Source organism: Triturus cristatus, chromosome 2_1, assembly GCF_964204655.1.
Source record: "Triturus cristatus chromosome 2_1, aTriCri1.1, whole genome shotgun sequence".
Classification (NCBI taxonomy): Eukaryota; Metazoa; Chordata; class Amphibia; order Caudata; family Salamandridae; genus Triturus; species Triturus cristatus.
In genome coordinates this window covers 492,731,165-492,750,319 of record NC_140581.1, presented here as the reverse complement: position 1 = coordinate 492,750,319, position 19,155 = coordinate 492,731,165, and the positions used below count along the sequence as shown (strand labels likewise).

General features: G+C 47.4%; 1 protein-coding gene across 1 annotated transcript in view; it reads left to right on the top strand.

Moving 5' to 3' along the window:
• Positions 1-19,155, top strand: part of TNPO1 (transportin 1) — a 1,554,860-nt gene that overhangs the window by 1,434,857 nt on the left and 100,848 nt on the right. The window contains exon 22 of the mRNA XM_085632345.1: positions 2,760-2,834. Coding sequence (XP_085488471.1) covers positions 2,760-2,834 — 75 coding nt within the window. The remainder of the gene's footprint in view (positions 1-2,759; positions 2,835-19,155) is intronic.

Below are 19,155 nucleotides of genomic sequence, written 5' to 3'. Positions count from 1 at the left end.
TTCACTCACTTCTAATAGCGCTGTCTCGGTGCTATGACCGGGGCGGAAACCATTCTGGGAGCGGTCTAAGATCCTGCTGTTGTTCAAAAAGTCCGAGAGGACTCTATTGGCGTGGGCCTCAATGATTTTTGCAACCCAAGGCAGAAGAGAAATAGGTCGAAAATGTTCTTGCTTGGTGGGGGTCCAATGAGGGTTTTTTCAGAAGGGGGAGCACCTTTGCCTGCTTCCATGCTGAAGGGCCCACTACCATGCTGAAGGAGGAGTTAATCGTCTGCCATAAGGGGGCGTAAGAAGTATAGGTAGACAGTCTCTAAATTGGGCCGGCCTCATGGGGTCCCGATGGAAGCCCGATTTGACCTTAGTTCTCAATGTGAGAAGCTCGTCCTGGGAGATGGGGGTATTACTGCCACAATGGCGATAGGCTTGGGTGCTGAAGGGGTCGCCAGGTCCGTTGTGCTAATAGGGAAGGATTTATATATAGCTTCTACCTTCTGAACAAAGAAGATGGCCAGATCCTCGCATTGTTCCTTCCTCCATTTAAAATCGTTAAGTATGTTAAAAATGCTTTTCATAGGGTTTTTGCTGGATTTAATCTCGTTTGTGAGGTAGGCTGCTCGAGCCAAATGTATGGCTTTATGGTAGCGTTTGATCGCGTCCTGATACCGCTTTTTATCTGTAAGGTCATAGTCCTTTTTTTAGGCCTGTTCTAGCTGTTTACATGTGGTGCGCAATGCGGCTAGAGATTGGAGCTAGAGCAGCGGCCTTTGGCCCATTTGGCCGGAATAAGAGTGTCTAATGCCTGAAGTACCACTCACAGATTGCTTTGTACGATTGCTCTGGGTCAGTGTCAAGGATAGGGGGGCAGGAAGCCAAACAGGCAAGAAGGGCCTTCAGCTTGAGTTTATGCCAGCAGCGTCTGAAGGTGGCCCTAAGGTTAGCTCTGGTCGCTCCCTCAAAAAAGGGGAGGGCGATGGAAATAAGGTGGTGATCGGACCAGCACACTGGGCTAGGGGTCCTGACCGTAAGAGAGGAGATGTTGGAAAGAACTGGGTCAAGTAAATGCCCAGCAGTGTGGGTGGATCCCACTGCCAGCTGTCTTAGTTGACAAGCAGCAAAATCCGCAAGCAAGCTGCCAATTTCCAGGTCAGAAGGACGATCGAAGTGGATGTTTAGATCGCCAATAAGGCTAAAATTCGTGGCTCTCAGTGCCAGGGAGTGCACATCCTCAATAATAGCTGTTTTGAATTCTAAGATGGATCCAGGGGGCGGTAAACTAATAGGCCAGAGAAAGAGGAGTGTGCGCTAAAGAAGATGACAAAACGAGCACATTCGCACCCTGCGACGTCTTCCTTAACATGTGCAGTGGAGGTGGGATTTAAAAATAACAGCTAATCCCCCGCCTCTAGTCCCTCTGTTGAGAGTCCGAATGTTGAACCCCATGGGGAGTGCAAGGCCTGGGTCGGCCACTGTCATCAGTAAGCCAAGTTTCAGTAATAAAAAACACATCAGGAGATTCATCCTCAATAAGGTCTTAAATCTCCATATAGTGTTTGACCAGAGAGCGCACAGTGTGTTTTAATACCACACAGGGCTTTACAACTCAGATTTCTACCCTGCACTGCTGTTGTTAAGTCTGATATTCTTCCTTATATGAATGCATATTTTCTATAATTTGTTTGTTTTGGGGGGTGACCCCTGCAAAACCTTTTTTTCCTTTATATTATTCCTTGAACCTCTCTTTACCCTCCCCTGAACAAAGAAAAACCCTTTACTTCCCTTTACCTATAACCTCCTCTGAACCCAGAGAACCCCTTAACCCCCTTTACCTATACCATCTCGTGATCCCTAAAAATCCTACCTCACTTTACCTCTACCCACAACTGAACCCTAAAAAGCCCTTATGCCCTTTACCTCTACATGTCCCTGAATTCTAAAAAAAAAAAAAATCCCTTACTTCCCCTCGCCTCTACCCGTGTCTAAACTCTAATATCTTACTTAACTTTACCTCTACCCTTTGTTACCCTTCTATATCTAAGACCGAAACCAATTACTGAAAGGTGTTAAAAACAACAGTCATCATGTACCTTGACCTACTTGTGCTACCATGAAACATTGACTATTTGAATTTCCTAAATAAACAATTTCTGAAATAAACATTAAACAATATGTAACACTGTCTGTTGGAATTTCACATATAAGCAATTGTAGAACTATCTTATTCTACTGAGACAAACAGTATATTAATTCTAACAATACTAAATACAATATTCTTTTATAATTAAATAACGTGCAGTAAAGTGAATATATGAAATGCAAAAGAGGGGTACATAAACAGAAAAATGCGAGTTATATCACTCAGATCTTACTACTTTGTTATTTTGCTGGGAAAAAATATTTTTTTTAAATCCGTGGTCCAAGTCACTGAAAAATGCACCCAAACCTCCTAATACGAGGATATGTGTACATCATAGGTCATCTTGAAAATCAAGCCTCCATATCATCGAAGTCACATTATTACCGTGGTCCAATTTATACTCTGTCTCTACAGTAAATTCAGTAATGGTCACTCAGCAAGATGCGACGTTAAATACGATGAACCATTGATATTGAAATCAATTCCTTAATGCGGTTTAATGTTTTAGAACATTAAACTGTAATTGACCTAAATACTCCAGTGTTTCCAATATGCTATTATTCTTTGCAACAGTTTCCTTTGCATTAAAATGTTATTTTAAAATTCATAACTTCCACTTTTGCAGGACTTTATATTTTTTTGTGATGCTGTTGCATCATGGATTAGCCCGAAAGATGATCTTCGTGACATGTTCTGTAAGGTAAGAATTTTTTTGTGGTTTCCTTTGTAAAACAGATCTTCTCTAATTTGAGTCTGAATTCAGCCGTTGGTGTCTAATGAACATTTGTATTGATTGTTTGTTTTGCCGGTCTTCTGTTGCTTTAATTCCATTTTAAGTATTTGCATGGGACTTTTCAAAGCTTTTAAATTGAAAACTTCTAATGGATAGTTCTACCTGCAAGTTCCTTGCGTTTCAAATATCCCAGGCGGGCAAGACTGGATTCAGAAACTTTCATTAGCTATTCCATGAGATAAGGGGTGCAGGCGCCATGTCGGTTTGGAATCAACGCCACTGTGACATCACTGGAGTGGTAAAGCACCAACTCCAGCATCCTGATGTCAATTTCCTGTTTTACGCTTCTTCTCAACATGGATGCAGATCTTGCTTTCTTCTGTCAGTTTTTCCACACTGTTTTCTGACAGAAATTGTGTGCACTGCTGGGTATGTGGCTCCCTAAACGTTACAGGTTCAAGTCCTATTGGTCACATCGGAGGAAGACGGACGGTCACTTTCGTTCTCAATAGAGGAACTCCTTCCCTTTTGACCTATCAACCTGTGTGGTTGTGGTGCAATACACTTTGTCACAAGAGGATTTACTCAAAATGAATCCCTGAAAAGGCAGCTGACTTTTGACCAGTACAGGCCTTCGCCACATTGACTGAAGATTTATATAGCCTTTCCTCCGTTGATGGTCTTGGACAATTAAGACAGGACCACCATATTATGGCTGGATCCCGTCCCCCTTTTGCAACCAGAGTTGGATTTGAAGTAATTGACGGCCATATTTAGCCTACATTCAGTCGCCGATTTGTCGTGGCGGGGGCTTTCCACCACTAACAGACCTCGTCTTCACATATACCTGATGGACGTTGCTTCTTTTCCATCCAGGTTCAGACAGGAGCTTACTGTTCACTGGAAAGGGTCACCGATTTCAACAGCTGCATACTTTACCTGCGGTTGAGGATATATCTGCACTACAAGTCTACTCCGATTTGGGCCACTTTTTGCTAGCCCTGAAGAAGTTCCCGCTATGAGGATGAAACGCGTTGGCTGGATTGTGTAAAAACCAATTGACTTTTTATTAAAAAAAACAACATTTGTTTGAATAAAGAAGTTATTTTCCTACTTTCATTGATTCAGTGGACTTCATGAAGCTGCGCACCCCCAATTTGTTATATATCAAGTCCTATTGGTATGGTGATAGACCTATGTCCTTTACGGACCACATAACATTTGCTTGTGGACCATGTGACTCCTGCCTCAGTATGCGTCCCAAGATGACCAAGGAGCATGTTCCAAAATGTTTATGGCCCAGGCTCGGCACCAATCCTGGATGAGATACAAATCCACCTCCTCTTCATCTTCAAAGTCGTCTAGGGAAAAGCACCACACACACAAAAGCAGTACTGCTCTTCACCCAACACATCCCACTTATTAGGATTCTTCATCAGAACTAGAGCTAGTCATGATTCCAACTCTAGACCTGGCGATGGCATTGCCACTGGCCCCTGCTCCATACCCAGGACTACTTTCTGACCCGTTTGCAATGCCCCTGACTGTTCCTCCACACTAACTTTGCCTCCTCAGCCCTGAGTTTAAAGCCCCAAATGCTGATTCAGAATTAGCAGTTGGCAGCCTCCTCTGGATCATCCGTGGGACACCTCTGCCGCTGTTCAGACCCTTAACTTCTCAGACCCAAGGTCTTACCAGCATCTACTTTTTTCTCTGGTTCAGAAATGGTAAGCGCCCCTCCAATGTCTCTGGTGCCATTACAGGCCATTGAGATTGATCTTTTGCCACTGGGCTAGTCAGATAATCAACCATTCTCCAAGGAAATAATGTACTTCAGGAAGAATCTCAACATCTCTGGAATACTGTACAAGACCCGAGTCTGTATCGGGAACATGCCTGAATTTGTCCCCATATAACACCGTTGAAAGAGTAGTGAGGCTGATTGCTTGTTACCTCCACTACCCTCCTACACATATGATTTTCGTGCTCTCAGGAATACTAGTGGCATCATCACATCCTGAGGAAAATAGATGGATTTCCTTCTTCAGAGTCCCTTTTTCCTTAGGTGGTTGCCTTGTAGGACGGAGACAAATCTGACCTCTTGATGTAGGGCTTGCAGCCAGCAGAGCAATCTTTGAGCCCTTGCTGCTCTTTTTGTGAAGCCCTACTAGAACTAGCCTTGAAGACCGGTGTGCCCACGGAGAACCTGGTCGCAGGCTGCATGTTGCCCGAAGCAAGTCTCTGGAGACTTTCCAACTTCACTAACAGACAAGTAGTCCAAAACACTTGGTGGCCAGGTAAAAGATATTTTCAGCTGGGAGCCTTGAATGATCATGTCTCCTGAGATGGTACATCCATGCTTTGAGGGATATGGTGCATATAGTCCTCCCCTCAGCTACCAAACCACTTCATAGATCATTTTGCAGAGGTGGTAAAGGAAGAACAAGATGTGTGTAGATGCATAATAAAAGTCTGACTGGGCACTACAGATTCAACCATGAGAGCAAAGTGGTACTCTGTGTCCCTGCATCATCTTCTGGAATTTCTTTAGATGTTTAAAAACGGATGGACCTCCCTTCTGACTGTGCCAGACAACATTTTGGAAGCAAAGCAGACTCTGCTCTAAAACATTTTAAAGCAGTCAGAGCCACAACTCATTCTCTTGGCAATCACCCCAGAAGGGACTATCAGCTATACTACAGGTTTTGTGGTTTGTTATGTGGCTTTGATTTTCTTCAAAGACAAGCCACCTCGAAATCCCTGCCTCAGAAGCTGCAGAGCTAGTAGCTAGGCAAAGGTCATGTCATCAAACAGATAGCTATCTCTCCACCCCAACACCCCATCCCCAGCACCACGAGGAAAGCAGCTCTAGCATGCTCTTGTAGGATCCAACCCAGACACAGCTTACAATATGATGACAATGGCGGTTACTACAGGGATGACATCTGAGGAAGGAAATCTATTTGAAGACCTTTAGGACGCTAGCTGTCTAAATATCTCACTAGACATTGAGTTATCCTCCCTAAACCCAGCCATGACTACAGAAGGTTCCACCTCCTTCACCACACTGATCAGGAAGACAACAAAGGTCCTAGATCTCAACCCACTATTGCAAGAGGTCAAAACAGATGTCCTCACTGAGGGTCTAAACCCAGCTCCGACTAATCAAGAACCTCTATTGACCTTTATTGAGGTCCTCATTGCTGTCCTGGTGGGCACCTGGGCAAAACTGGTATCTTACCCCCCAGTCAATAGGCAAGTGGCAAGTCAACACAGTCCTGCTCCAGGGGACCTGGGTTTCCTTCTCCAGCACCCTAGCCTGGAGAGCTTTGTTGTGTAGGTGTACACCAGCTGCCAGAACCCCAGTAACCGCTCCACGACCCCGCCTGAAAGAGAATCCAAAAGAATGGAAACATTTGCAAACAAATGTTTTCCACTGCCATTCTTGCCCCTTAAGTCTCTCAACATCTCATGTCTCCTAGGTAGGTACCGCACATTTTGTGGTCTAGGGTGACTGGCATCTTCCCAGCTATCCAGAAGACATCCGACCTACCCTACAGTGTCTCACTTCTTATGGCCGAGATGTGGCGATGTACACAATACATTCAGGCCTGCAAACTGCTGACTGCTTGGATAGGGCAGTTGGAACTAGTATTGTGCTGCAGCCCTATGCATGGATTTGATCTACTGTGTTTTCCTCAAACATCCAACAGACCATAATGGAGATGCCCTTTGACGACGCAAGACTATTTGAAGTGAAGGTTGGTTTGGCCTTGGAGAGATTTAAAGAGAGCAAGGCCAAAGGCCGCTCTCTAAGCTTAGGTCAATGTGCTCAGCAGTCATACCCCACCCCCACCTCCCCTCCTCAAAAAACAGCTTCCCTTTTGAGGCTTTGGTAAGAGTTTCCTGCAAAGGGAACAGCAATATGTGCCTCAGCAGCAGCAGGCCTCCTAGTTGTTTTTCGGGAGATGCTGGGCTGCAGGCTGACAGCGTTTAGACCCCAAGGAGCAATGCACTGCCCCAAGCCCCAACCCAGCAGCCGCCACAGAACACCTTAATTTGTCCTCGGCTGTGCACAGTCAATCAGAGGGAGGTCAGGTTATCTTCTCACTCTGAGGAAGGCGAAACATCACAGGAGACAAATGGGTGCTCTGGATCTTCGAACACGGATACTCCCTACTCTATGCAACATAATTTGTGATTCACTCTGGCATGGACATGACCAACTGCTTAGGTTGAGCAATTGGCACAAGTGTGGCACTTCGTTTCCACACTTGGGTGAGGGCTACGGGCTTCTCCAGAGATATCCAGGCATCCGTTATGAACACGCTGGTTGCTGCTTTCGTGTTTATGGCGACAAGGCGGACTTAGCCCTGGAATATTTAAAGGAGAGCAGGGCCACAGCACAACCCTTGGGCTGGTTGTCCCTTCCAGACAGTAGCATTAACAGTGCAGTCCCCCTTGTGACCATGGCAGTGACCAAGATGGCTGGCTGACTGTGAAGCTCCGGCGATTCAGGCCTGCAAAATGCATGGATCTCACCTCATCTTCCATCGGATCCTATCAGCACTGTGGGAGTAAATCAATGCCAGTGCAATGCTGCTGTATGAAGTCTCTCCTGCTACAGTCCTTGCCAATTGGGGTACAATTAATATTTGCGTAGTTTTTAGGGAATGAGCGCTGGCATTGGGGCCTGGTTTGCAGGGACCCACTGCGCTTTCAATCAAAACATCAGTTGCAGTGGGCAAAACGTGGGGATGACCATTTCTAAAAGAGCCACTTTCCTACATATATTTATTACTCTACTCCTACTGTAGAAGAAAGAAAAAAGAAGGCGAAGAAAACCTTTCACTCTCTCCAATGCACTACTGTGTCTCACCCTATACTTCTCTCAATATATCCTCTACCTACACTCTAACTCATCCCAAACCTCGTTTTGTTACTTTGATCTCCAAAATAACCCTTTCTAGCATCTTCCCTCCTCTATCCCTCCTGGCTCATCCCAAACCTCCTTTCAATCCTATGATCTCACAAACAACCCTTTTTAAATTCTTCCTTCATGTATCCCTCCTTTGACCCATCCCAAACCTCATTTTACTACAATGATCTCCCTATAGCTTTCTGGGACTCTTCAGCCCCCCACACCCCATGTGTCATTTTTACTCATCCCAAACCACCTCTTACTACTACGATCTGCCAAATAACACTTTCTAGACTCTTCTCTCTCTTCTATCACACCATTATCCTATTAAATCCAACAAACAGAATCACATGTTCACTGCTCAAACTATATAGTGTACTAAAAAGAAGTAAACTGTGCAGTGTCCAGTGGCTCCCTAATTGTTTAGAAGAGGCTAAAGTAGATAATATTAACGCTTTCTTTTGTGGTAATGTGGGCGCGCAGTTAGGCTTATTAGAGGGTAGTGTCAAGCATTTGTTGAACTCCGGGGCACTAAATGAGACACGCACTCAAAAAATAAATACAAGACCAAATTAGAAAAATAACACTTCTTTTTGTTTATATATTTCAAATTCAAGAACTTTGTTTCGAAGTAAGTACAGGTTCGAGGCTTGTGCGCTGTATATCACATGCTTTGCATACTCCTGCCATCTAGTGTTGGGTCCGGATGTTTGCAAGTTGTTTTTCTTTGAAGAAGTCTTTCCAGTCACGAGGTAGGTGACTCCTCCTTTCGGTGATAGTGCACATGGGCATCGACTCCATTGTTAGATAGTTTTTTTCTGCCATCGGGTTCGGAAGTGAACTGCTGTGCTCCTGTTCTACGCCGTTTCTTCGGATTCCCTCAGTGCGCAAGACACTCGCCATCAACGGTATTGTTTACAATCGCGTAATCCCATTCTCTGCGTTTCGTATTTACTTTTAAAAAAACGTTTTCGATCGGGTAGCTCATGGAAGGCAGTCCGGCCTACCCACGTCGGTCTGCCTCGCAGTTAATGGAACGAACTCCATTCAAATGCTGCCCTCTGTGCCACGTGAAGTTTCCTCGCACCGACTCACAAGAAGTGTGCAACCTGTGCTTGTCTCAGGAGCACAAATAACAGGAATACCGTAAGGGCAGAATACCTTGAGTACAGATCCTCCCTTGCGCCAAATTCCACCTCAGCCCAAAAAAAAAAAGGCTTCGGTCCAACCCCCGCCTCCGGGCCACGGTCGGCACCGAGAACATGTTTTCGACGGCTCGCCTTCCGGCTTGGCACCAAAACACACCCAAAAGCCTTCTGGCTCCGAACAAAGCCATTTGAAAACCGGCTACGAGCCGAAAGCTTCGGGATCGAAGTCAGACAGGCTCCGCCCCACCCCCTTCAACGCCGAAAACAACTTCGGATCCGAAATCCTCAGCATCCAAAACCCCGGTATCCAAAACACTGGCACCGATAATTTCAGCACCGAAACAAACCAATCAATCAATCAGTGACACTTGTAAAGCGCGCTACATACCCGTAGGGTCTCAAGGCGCTGGGGGGGGGGGGGGAGGGGGGGGTGCCGCTACTGCTCGAACAGCCAGGTCTTCAGCTTCTTCCTGAAGGAGAGGTGGTCTTGGGTCAGGCGCAGGTCGTCGGGAGGGAGTTCCAGGTCTTGGCGGCCAGGTAGGAGAAGGACCTTCCTCCTGTAGTCGCTCTTCGGATGCGGGGGACGGCGGCGAGGGCGTGGTTGGCTGATCGGAGGTGGCGTTTGGGAGCGTGGAAGTTGACTCGGCTGTTGAGGTAGCTCGGGCCTTGGTCGTGTAGGGCTTTGTGTGCGTGGGTGAGGAGGCGGAAGGTGATTCTTTTGTTGACGGGGAGCCAGTGAAGGTCTCTCAGATGTCCGGAGATGTGGCTGGTTCGTGGGATGTCGAGGATGAGTCTGGCTGAGGCGTTCTGGATCCGCTGGAGTCTCTTCTGGAGCTTGGCGGTGGTACCGGCGTAGAGGGCGTTGCCGTAGTCCAGTCGGCTGGTGACGAGGGCCTGGGTGACGGTCTTCCTGGTCTCGGTGGGGATCCACCAGAAGATCTTCCGTAGCATGCGTAGGATGTTGAAGCACGCCGAGGAGACGTTGTTGACTTGCCTGGTCATGGAGTGGGAGGAGTCCAGGAGGAAGCCCAGGTTGCGTGCATGGTCTGTCGGTTTGGGTGCGGTGCCCAGGGCGGGAGGCCACCAGGAGTCGTCCCAGGCGGAGGGTGAGGAGCCCAGGATGAGGACCTCCGTCTTGTCCGAGTTCAGTTTCAGGCGGCTGGTCGTCATCCACTCGGCTACCTCTTTCATCCCTTCGTGCAGGTTGGATCTGGCGGCGGCGGGGTCGTTGGTCAGGGAGAGGATCAGTTGGGTGTCGTCGGCGTAGGAGATTATGCTGAGGTTGTGTTTGCGTACGATGGCCGCGAGGGGGCTCATGTAGACGTTGAAGAGGGTGGGGCTCAGAGATGATCCTTGAGGGACGCCGCAGGTGACTTCGGAGGCCTCTGACTTGTACGGTGGTAGGCGGACTCTCTGTGTTCTTCCGTCGAGGAAGGAGATGATCCAGTCCAGCGCCTTGTCCTGGATTCCGATGTTGCTGAGGCGCCGTACTAGGGTGCGGTGGCAGACCGTGTCGAATGCCGCAGAGAGGTCTAGGAGGATGAGGGCCGCTGTTTCTCCATTGTCCATCAGGGCTCGGATGTCATCGGTGGCGGCGATGAGGGCGGTCTCGGTGCTGTGATTGGCTCGGAAGCCGGACTGTGAGGGGTCGAGGGATCCGTTTGTCTCGAGGAAGGTGGCCATCTGCTTGTTGACGGTCTTCTCGATGACTTTGGCTGGAAACAGGAGGAGCGAGATGGGGCGGTAATTCTTGAGGTCGGTGGGGTCCGCTGTAGGTTTCTTTAGTAGGGCGCTGAGTTCGGCGTGCTTCCAGCTCTCAGGGAAGATGGTGGTGTCGAAGGAAGTGTTGATGATGTCTCGCAGGTGGGGTGCGATGACAGCGTCGGCCTTGTTGAAGACGTGGTGAGGGCAGGGGTCGGTCGGTGATCCGGAGTGGATGGAGTTCATCGTGCGGATGGTGTCTTCGGTGCTGATCGGGGTCCAGGCGTGGAGGGTGGTGGTGGGGGGTGGTTGTTCGGTCATGGTGTGCGTTGGTTGGTTGTTGAAGCTGTTATGTATGTCGGGTTTGCCGATTCCATCTAAGGAACAACATTTTGATGCTCCACCTTCCAAACTGTATCCGAAACAGAGGGAGCTATATAGCCACCCAACCACGGGACATATCGCCATAAAAGTGACTATAAAACGGAAACCTGAGACAGAAGAGACCTACCACATTCCTATATAGAGGAAAAATGTCGGCACTAATGCTTCTCCTCCTCCCATTCCGTAACCTCCTTCTCCTCAGTTTCAACCCTTACTGATTTCACCTGAGCACTCTCCACCACATACACCTGAAGATCAGGATGGGGATGTGGAGGAGGCTGGGGACAATGAACCAATACCTCCAGGCCCATGGAATGATTAGAAAACCAATTCCTCCACACGGAATGATCCTGACTTGTACCCTACTAAGCCCTCTCCACGTCGGACAGTGTATGTTACATAGAACTGCTGGGTAGAGCTGCTAACTACCATGGGGTTCAGCTGCATAAGGAATCCTTAGAAGAGGATTTCCTTTTCAAGACTTAACACCACACACAGGTCCCCGCACGCACCTTCCATGCTCACGGGTATGATCAGGCATGTAGATGATATTTTTAATGACCCCGTCAGGGCCCGTATCCTCAGCACTAGGGCAGATAAGTATAAGCCGGAACCATCTGATCCAGCATACATAAGAGGGCAATTACCTTTGGATTCGCAAAAAGGAGATGATCCACCCCCAGATAAAGATACTAAGCTGCTTGACGCTTCAGGGAAAAGGGTAGCCTCACAGGCTGCGAACTTTTGGCGCATCGACAACACACAAGCTCTGTTAGCTAGGTACGACAGGGCGCATTGGGATGAGATGGAGCACTTACTCCAATTTCTATCTGATGAGCACAAGTCCAAAGAGCAAGACCTAGTGCGGAAGGGACAGCTCATTTAAAAAAATTCAATTGGGTGTGCCCTAGATGCTGCAGACACTGCTGCTAGAGCTGTTAACACCAGCGTCCTTTTAAGAAGGCATGCATGGCTACCTATTTCAGGATTCAAACCAGAGGTTCAAACTTCTATCCTGAACACACCATTCAATAAGGAACACCTCTTTGGCCCTGTGGTAGATTCCTCACTGGAGAAAATGAAGGAAGCCGAAGTGGGCAAATCCATGGGACCCCTTCAATTAACACCAGGACGTGGTTCCCTATGGCAATCCTTCTACCGCGGTGGATCTAAGAATACCTCCTCAGACACTACTGTCAGCACGTATAAAGGCAACAATCAACCCTCTGCCTCTGGAGGGGTTACAGAGGCAACAATGACAAAGGTAGAGGTTCAAATACACGCGCCTCCTCCTCCAACACCAAACAGTGACTTCCCTACACTTCCCTCAGACCATTTAACACCTGTCGGGCCGTCTTTCACATTTCTTACTTGTCTGGCAGTCCATAACTACAGGCAAATGGGTACTGGAGATTATCCGTTCTGGTTATTGCCTGGAGTTCACGAAAAATCCTCCAAACATTCCACCAAGGTCACACAAACTCTCACCAGATCACTTATACCTCCTCAAACAAGAGGTTCAGTCTCTCCTTCTAAAAGGAACTATAGAGCCCGTACCACTACAATACCACAGGTCGGGCATATACTCCTTTTACTTTCTCATACCCAAAAAGAACGGTTCTCTCAGACCAATCTTGGACCTCTGAGAACTAAATATTTACATACAGTCAGACCATTTTCACATGGAACACTTCAACAGGTGCTAACACTTCTGCAGCAGGGCACCTTTCTGTCTTCTCTAGACTTGAAGGACACTTATTTTCATATTCCAATACATCCCGATCATTGCAAATTTCTCAGATTTGTGGTAGCAGGACAACATTACCATTTTAACCGATCTAGTGTTGGTAAGAAGCTGTACTCGTCGTTCTCTGCAGTGGTGGAATACACAAAGTTTATCAAAAGGACAGCCCTGCATAGACCCAGTTCCACAGACAATGCTAACAGCAGACGCATCCCTCACTGGGTGGGTGGCTCACCTTCAGCACCACACAGTGCAAGGCCTGTGGAGCCAACAGCAAAAATCGCTCCACATTAACCATCTAGAGCTGCTAGCAGTCTTTCTAGCACTCAAAGCATTTCAAACTCACCTGGCCGGCAAAGCTGTCTTTTTCGTACCGACCACATGACAGCTATATATTACATACAAAAACAAGGGGGACACACACTCTCCAACTAACACAATTGGCCGAGGACATTTGGAGATGGGCTATTCACCACAAAATCTTTCCCCTAGCAGAAAACTTCCCAGGAGTGTACAATCAGATTGCCGATCTCCTCAGTAGACAGAGACAGCAAATACACAAATGGGAACTTTACCCTCAGGTTCTCCTCCCACACTTTCAAGGTTGGGGAGTCCATCAGATAGATCTGTTTGCCACACACCAAAAAGCAAAATTCCCAAACTTCGCCTCTAGCTACCCACAACCACTCTCCAAAGGCGCAATGCATCTTGGATGAACTGGTCAGGGATATTTGCATACGCTTTTCCGCCTCTCCACTCATTCCCTTAGTGGTTCGGAAGCTCAGGCAAATATCCCTCACACTCATCCTGGTAGCTCCCACATGGGCCCGTCAACCCTGGTTCACAACCCTGTTAAAGCTGTCACTAGTTCCACATCAAAAGCTGCACCTCACATCCAGTCTCCTCACACACAGCCATGGAGAAATCCAGCCACCCAGATCCAAAACAACGGAACCTCGCGATCTGGCGCCTGAAATCATAGCGTTTGGTTAGCTAAATCTTCCACCAGACTGTTTGAACATCATCAGGGAGGCCAGAAGGCCTACTGCAAGAGCCTGTTACGCAGCTAAATGGAAACGTTTTGTTATCTATTGTAATAACAACACCAATCCTCTTGATGCCTCAATACAAAACATAATTTGTTACCTGTTAAACTTGCAGCAGTCAGGAATGGCTTACACTTCTATCCGACTACATCTTGCTGCAATAGCGGCTTACCTACAGAGTAGGCAACATTTATCGCTTTTCAGAGTGCCCGTAATTAAAGCTTTCATGGAAGGACTTAAGAGTCATACCACCAAGACTTCCACCTGCCCCAGTATGGAATCTTAACATACCCCTCACCCGGTTAATGGGCCCACCTTTTGAACTCCTGCATAAATGTGAGCCACAGTTTCTCTCTTGGAAAACTGCTTTCCTCATTGCAATCACTTCACTGAGGAGAGTGGGTGAACTACAGGCACTAACCATAGAAGAACCTTTTTTTTCCAAATGCACAGAGACAAATTGGTTCTTCGTACTAACCCCAAATTTCTCCCTAAGGTAGTATCTGCCTTTCACATCAATCAGTCGGTTGAATTACCAGTATTCTTTCCTCAATCCGATTCTGTGGCAGAACGAGCTCTACGCACCTTAGATGTTAGAAGAGCCCATTTCGCAAAACCAAACAACTTTTTGTTGCTTTTACACCACCACACAAAGGCAATCCTAGCTCCAAGTCTGGTATTGTAAGGTGTATTGTTAATTGCATTCAAACTTGTTATGCAAAACAAAAATAACTTTAACTGTACCTCCTAGAGCGCATTCCACTCGCAAATTAGGGGCTACTATGGCTTTCTTAGGAAACATCCCCATGGTTGACATTTGTAAAGCTGCAACATGGCCCCATGGTTGACATTTGTAAAGCTGCAACATGGTCCACACCGCACACATTCACCAAGCACTATTTTGTAGATGTGTTAGAGAGACAACAAGCTAATGTGGGCCAAGCAGTACTTAGAATACTGTTTTAGACAACTCCAACAGCTACTGGTTAGCCACCACTTTGGGAGAATACTACTGTATATAATCTATGCAAAGCATGTGATCTACAGCTCACATGCCTCGAATGGATGTTACTTACCCAGTAAACATCTGTTCTTGGCATGTACAGCTGTTGATTCACATGCGCCAACCCACCTCCCAGGGTACCTGTAGCTGCTGCAGTTCTCTATATTATTATACATACATACATGCGCATGGACATCTCTAGTCTTTACTACTAACTCCATACTCATCCTTTCCGGGAAAACAATATAACAATGGAGTCGATGCCCATGTGCTCTATCACTGAAAGGAGGAGTCACCTACCTTGTGACTGGAAAGACTTCTTCGAAGGAAAACAACTTGCAAACATCCGGACCTAACACTAGATGGCAGGAGTATGCAAAGCATGTGAATCTACAGCTGTACATGCTAAGAACATATGTTTACTGGATAAGTAACATCCTTTTCGATAAAAATATTGATAGGTAAGTAAAGCTTTCAAACCTGGGAGCTTTTACGCAAAATGCAATCCTATCAGAGGAAAAGTAGAGATGCATAAAGGTAGGTACAGTCAGTTTCAGGGGTTCACCTTCTGGGATCAGTGTAGTAGTGGGCCAAGGTTCAAAGTACTACCAGCAGTGTGTCTGGAACCACCCGGGTTCTACCGGGAGCGGTGTGCTGGTGAGGCTGGTAGCCGGTGCACTACGGAGAACTGGGGCTGCCTGAAAAGAGGCTGCACAGAGGGACTTGAGAGCAATTCCGAGGGCTCACAAACAGGGGCTCAGGTCACCAGGGTCTTGGAGCACAGGAAACAGCTGGTTCATGGGGTGCCAGGCGGCTCGGGAGCAGAGAGGTTTGGTCGGCTGGGCTGGGTGCACAAAGATGCACCTCCTGGTCAGGGACAAACAGCTGGCAGTGGCAAAATCAAACCTACTAGGTCACTCTCAAAGTGGGTTTCAGTGATGCTGACGTCTCTCGACGGCTGCTTGGTCATGGTGCAGAGAGAATCTGAATTAGACTCTCACTGTTGGTTCAGAGCGTCCGGTACCCCGGGGTTGGTACTGCATGGCTCCATTGGTCCTGGTGTCTTCACACTCGGAGGGAAGACAGATCTGACCTTCCAGAGCATGAGTACCTTCTCCTGGTCATCTGCAGCATTGGTCGGGCTGGGGAGCTCCAAGACGGTGGACCGGACTCCGCTTGTCGGTGTCTACGGACTGCAGGGGAGTAGCTCCACTACTCCAAGAGAGACGATCTGTGATTTTTGAAGTGCTGGCAGGCTACCCAAGGCCTTGGTAGTTCTTCAGCTCGCAGAACGAGTCACTCTTGTGATTCTCGAGAGAGGGCTGACGATGGCAGGGTTTCTCGCTAAATTCAAAAGTTCTGCTGCAGTTCTCGCCGGGCAGTGACTCTTCTTCGTCCTGCTTCTGTTGATCTGTTGATTCGGGGGGTTCTTGGTTTCAGGGGTGTCACCTAAAAACTCAATTTAAGAGCATTATGGGGAGTAACAGGTAGTAGCCAATAGCTACCTACCTCTAGGGTGTCTACACATGTCTCCATATGACCACTTCCTATGGGAGGTGGACATAACCCTGCCCCTAAGATGCTAACTCCATCCAAAACAAAATGGAGGAATCTGAAAAGTGGGGTCCATGTCAGCTGGTCAACCTTAGGGGTGGTGCTGCCTGAATGTGGGCACACCTCCTAATCTTACTAATTTTCCCACCTGTCTTGCTGCCAAAAAGTGGGGTTAGGACAGGGGGGGGGGGGGGGGGGCACCTCCACTATCTGGAGAGGCCCGGGGTCACATAACAAAGGTGCTGGGCCTTTGTAGCTTCCCACTCTGAAATGCCCATCATGCTTGGAAGAGGTGTGAACACCTCTGCCCAGAGCAGGCTTTGTTCCTGTCCTCCAAGAGGAGGACAGAAACCTGTCTATGGCAACTGGCTGGTCGAGACCAGTCAGTCAGCAATCTAGTAGTCAGTAGGTTTTCAGGTGGCATCTCTAAGGTGCCCTCTGGGTGCATTTATTAATAAACCAAGCATTGTCATCAGTGTGGGTTTATGAAGATGAGGTTTCATACCAAACACTTTGGGGCAGAGTGAAGCCATCATGTAGCTGGGGAACTCATAATGACGGGAGTCCAGCTCATGTACTCGTTTTGGCTTTCCTGTGCACTGGTAATATCGAAGGGTGAACTATGATATCCCGGTACATATGCACTCTTGCGGATGTGCCCACACATGGGAATAGTGCACCCTGCCGTGAGACTGTAAGGACTGCCGGAGGGGTGACTTACCTATATCACATGCAGTGCTGGCAGGCGTGGCACACAGCGAAATGTCCCATGTTGACTCTTCGGTTTTCTTTGCAGCAAGACACACATGCTGCAATGGCAGTTTGCATGAGCTTGGTGAGGGTTCCCTTAGGGTGGCACAATTTGTACTGCAACCCTTATGGACCCTCTTTTGTTCCAAGGCCCTAGGTACCAAGGGACTTAGAGGGATCCTAAAGGGGTGCCAATTGTATAGCAATCGTACAGTTTAGGGAAAGAACACTAGTGCTGGGGACCTGAGTAGCAGGACCCCAGTACACTTTCAGTCAAAATTGCACCAGGCAAAAAATGCGGGGGGTGGTTAACCATGTCAAAAGTGGCACTTTCCTACACTTATATTTCCCTATGCTAATCCACCACTATTCCCTTGGGATTCCGTAGCAGCGTGCTACTCACTGAAAAGACCTTCAGAGCCTCGTCAGGAATATAAATACAAGTACAATTATAGTAAGGTGAGGAACCTGCAGGAAATTATGTATCCAGACAGAACTGAAGGCTAGTAACGTTTTCTTCTGTTCAGTGCCTAGTGCACAAGTATCATTCAAGCCAGTTTTTGCCTGCAGGACCCAATGTTGGGCATTTATCTGGTGGAGCTGGTTTCTTTTTAGTCTTGTGTTATGTGTTTTTTCACTGGACACTGCACACTTTTTTCTTGAGAGAGAGTTGCCGATGATGAAACAAACGTGGGCAAGCTGGTGAGAACCTACCAGTAGCTCCTCTGGTGGTGCGCACGTGAGGTACTCTCTTTCTCTCTACACATTTTTTCACCTCTTTAGCATTGAGGGTCTTTGTAGAGTGTATCTTTTTGTGGACTGACTGCACATTCTCTTTCATTTCTGACTTTTCTTATCCACTTAACTTTTTAATTTTGTAGCATTCTGGATGGGTTGTCTCCATACAATATAAATGAGTGTTGGAGGTTTGTGATAAAGCACACTTCCTCCACCTAGTCCAGAATAACAAGAAAGTTATGCTACAGTGTGCCAGGACTTTTTGTATTGAAACTTCTTTTTAGTTGAGACAGCTCCTTTCCTTCGATGAATCAGCGGTTCAGTGCCTGTTCACTCCCTTTTATTGTTAATCCACATGGTGCAAGGAATTCTTCTTTGCCTAGCATTCATGTCCTAGGTGACGTAGTGCACTGCATGCCTTGTGGTCTCACTTCCGGTCACCTAATGAGGAGCAGATTCCTCTGTTGATCACAATGCACCCTGAGCTTCCTGTTCGTCGAGAAATCCACAACAAATTGAGGTGTTTAAGGAGGTCATGATTTTCATTTTATGCACTTATCCGCTCCCTCTGGCGCACCTTCAGGGCTCATGGATCTTCTGAGGTCTCCAGCTTTGTTCCTCCCGACTCATCCACTTCCTACCTTGCTTCGTGTTTAGCACCTGCTTCTGTGGCGATTCCATACATGGCACCACAATCTACGCCAGTTTCTGCTGAATCGTAGGTGCTAAAATTGGAGGAGGTAATCAAACCTTTAGTTCTTGACTGAAGCTGCTTTCGAGTTCAGTTCAGACATGTCCAGCTTTCATTCATACTGACTCTGACAAGACACTGCCTTCACCTAGAGACCGTCCTCCAGTACTCTCAACAACTCTTTGGGTTGGCCTCTGACCAAAACCAACCAGCTTTTTTAGTGGTGAGTTTTCTCCCCATTATGTTGATGACCATTTTGATATGGCTTTACAAACCGTCAGTGGGATGGATACTTCCAGAGATAAGGGGTTGCATCACACCTCCTCCGAAGCAGACCACCTCCAGTTGGATTGTCCTTTGTATAAAGATCTGCGACAGACTGGCTAAGAAGCAGCCTCCGAAGGCCTACATGCTCATTTCACCAGTTACCACTGTATTGGCATGTGAAGTACCTGTAAGGAAGATATACCAGGCTGCGATATGGGCATCAGTTTACACGTTCACAAAACAGTATTGCCTGGATAGCCAGGTCCAGCAGGAGGGGCTCTTTGCCCGTTCAGTAATGCATCACTTCCTAGTCTGAGCCGTTCCACAGATCTGCTTGTAAG